Source organism: Vigna angularis, chromosome 1 (assembly GCF_016808095.1).
Source record: "Vigna angularis cultivar LongXiaoDou No.4 chromosome 1, ASM1680809v1, whole genome shotgun sequence".
Lineage (NCBI taxonomy): Eukaryota > Viridiplantae > Streptophyta > Magnoliopsida > Fabales > Fabaceae > Vigna > Vigna angularis.
Window position 1 is genome coordinate 31,339,950 of NC_068970.1, and position 2,258 is coordinate 31,342,207.

Below are 2,258 nucleotides of genomic sequence, written 5' to 3' on the forward strand. Positions count from 1 at the left end.
CACTTCATCCCCATCGTCAAATTCATCCACTTTGTAAACTTCATCATCTTCGTCCACTTCCTCCACTTCCTCCACTTCCTCTACTTCGTCCACTTCGTCCCCTTCGTCCCCTTCACCCCCTTCGTCCACTTCGTCCCCTTCGTCCTCTTCGTCCAGTTCGTCCACTTCGTCCCTTTCGTCCCCTTCCTCCACTTCGTCCACTTCGACCACTTCGTCCACATTGTCCAATTCCTCCATTTCGTCCACTTCTTCTTCTTCTCCTTCTTCTACTTCTTCTTTCTACTTCTTCTTCTTCTTCTTCTTCTTCTTCTTCTTCTTCTTCTTCATCTCCTTCATCTCCTTCGTCCACTTCGTCCACTTCGTCTACTTCTTCCACTTCGACCACTTCGTCCAGTTCCTCTAGTTCGTCCACTTCGTTCAGTTCGTCCACTTCGTCCACTTCATCCACTTCGTCCACTTCGTGCGCTTCCTACACTTTCTCGACTTCGTCCACTCCCTCCACTTTGTCCCCTTCGTCCCCTTTGTCCACTTCGTCCACTTCGCCCACTCCGTCCACTTCGTTCACTTCGTCCACTTCGTCAACTTCTTCAACTTTGTCCACTTCGTCCAATTCGATCACTTTGTCCAGTTCGTCTACTTCATCCTCTTCGTCAACTTCGTCCACTTCATCCATTTCTTCAACTTCGTCATCTTCATGTACTTCGTCCCCTTCCTCCACTTCCTCCACCTCCTCTACTTCGTCCACTTCATCCACTTCGTCCACTTCGTCTTCTTCGTCCCCTTCGTCCCCTTCATCTCCTTCATCCACTTCGTCCAATTCGACCACTTCATCTACTTCGTCCAGTTCGTCAAATTCGTCCACTTCCTCCACTTCCTACACTTTCACCACTTCCTCCACTTCGTTCACTTCGTCAACTTCGTCTACTTCGTCAACGTCGTCAACATCGTCCAGTTCATCCACTTCGTCAACCTCGTCCACTCGTTCACTTCGTCCATTCCGTCGACTTCCTCCACTTCATCATCTTAGTCCACTTCGTCCACTTCGTCAACTTCTTCAAGTTCGTCCACTCATCCACTTCGTCCAATTCGACCACTTCGTCCACTTTTTCCACTTCATCCCCATCGTCAAATTCGTCCACTTCGTCCACTTTGTAAACTTCATCATCTTCGTCCACTTCCTCCACTTCCTCCACTTCCTCTACTTTGTCCACTTCGTCCCCTTCGTCCCCTTCGTCCCCTTCGTCCCCTTCGTCCCCTTCTCCCCCTTCGTCCACTTCGTCCAGTTCGACCACTTCGTCCCCTTCATCCATTTCTTCCATTTCGTCCACTTCTTCTTCTTCTTCTTCTTCTTCTTCTTCTTCTTCTTCTTCTTCTTCTTCTTCTTCTTCTTCTTCTTCTTCTTCTTCTTCTTCTTCTTCTTCTTCTTCTTCTTCTTCTTCTTCTTCTTCTTCTTCTTCTTCTTCTTCTTCTTCTTCTTCTTCTTCTTCTTCTTCTTCTTCTTCTTCTTCTTCTTCTTCTTCTTCTTCTTCTTCTTCTTCTTCTTCTTCTTCTTCTTCTTCTTCTTCTTCTTCTTCTTCTTCTTCTTCTTCTTCTTCTTCTTCTTCTTCTTCTTCTTCTTCTTCTTCTTCTTCTTCTTCTTCTTCTTCTTCTTCTTCTTCTTCTTCTTCTTCTTCTTCTTCTTCTTCTTCTTCTTCTTCTTCTTCTTCTTCTTCTTCTTCTTCTTCTTCTTCTTCTTCTTCTTCTTCTTCTTCTTCTTCTTCTTCTTCTTCTTCTTCTTCTTCTTCTTCTTCTTCTTCTTCTTCTTCTTCTTCTTCTTCAAACATTAACGCATAATTAAAAGCATCAGTAAAAACAAATAGTTAAAAATTAAATCGCAGACAAACAACATCAGGATTAAATTGCAGTAGAATCAATTACGGCAGCTAAACAGAAACGGTAAACTGATTTGGAAATTTTAACAACAGGAAATGAAACCAATTTGCATTGAATTTAAATTGTGCAAGAATTTAGTACAACAAACAAGAAAATAAAATTGAAACATGCACACCACACAGTGCCGTACTTTCTCCTGTACTGTCCAGCTTCTACTGCTCCAGCACTGTTCTCTCTGTCTGGAACTCCTCTTCACGGCCTCTCACTCTCTACTCACGCTACCCTACACTCCATTTCTCTACTGGAAGAACACTACCTACTCTTCATTCTGCTGCCTACACTATTGGAGCCTACTGGAAGAGAAAGGCTCTCCTAGGCCGTCACTC

General features: G+C 44.2%; 1 protein-coding gene across 1 annotated transcript; it reads left to right on the forward strand.

Annotated features, from left to right (window-relative positions):
* Positions 1-629: 629 nt before the first annotated feature.
* Positions 630-1,833, forward strand: LOC128194720 (uncharacterized; the record flags this gene model as incomplete). Its single annotated transcript, XM_052870506.1, has 2 exons — positions 630-903; positions 1,229-1,833. Coding segments are annotated over 2 exons (879 nt in total), but the record flags the coding sequence as incomplete, so codon positions are not given.
* Between the last annotated feature and the right edge of the window lie 425 nt (positions 1,834-2,258).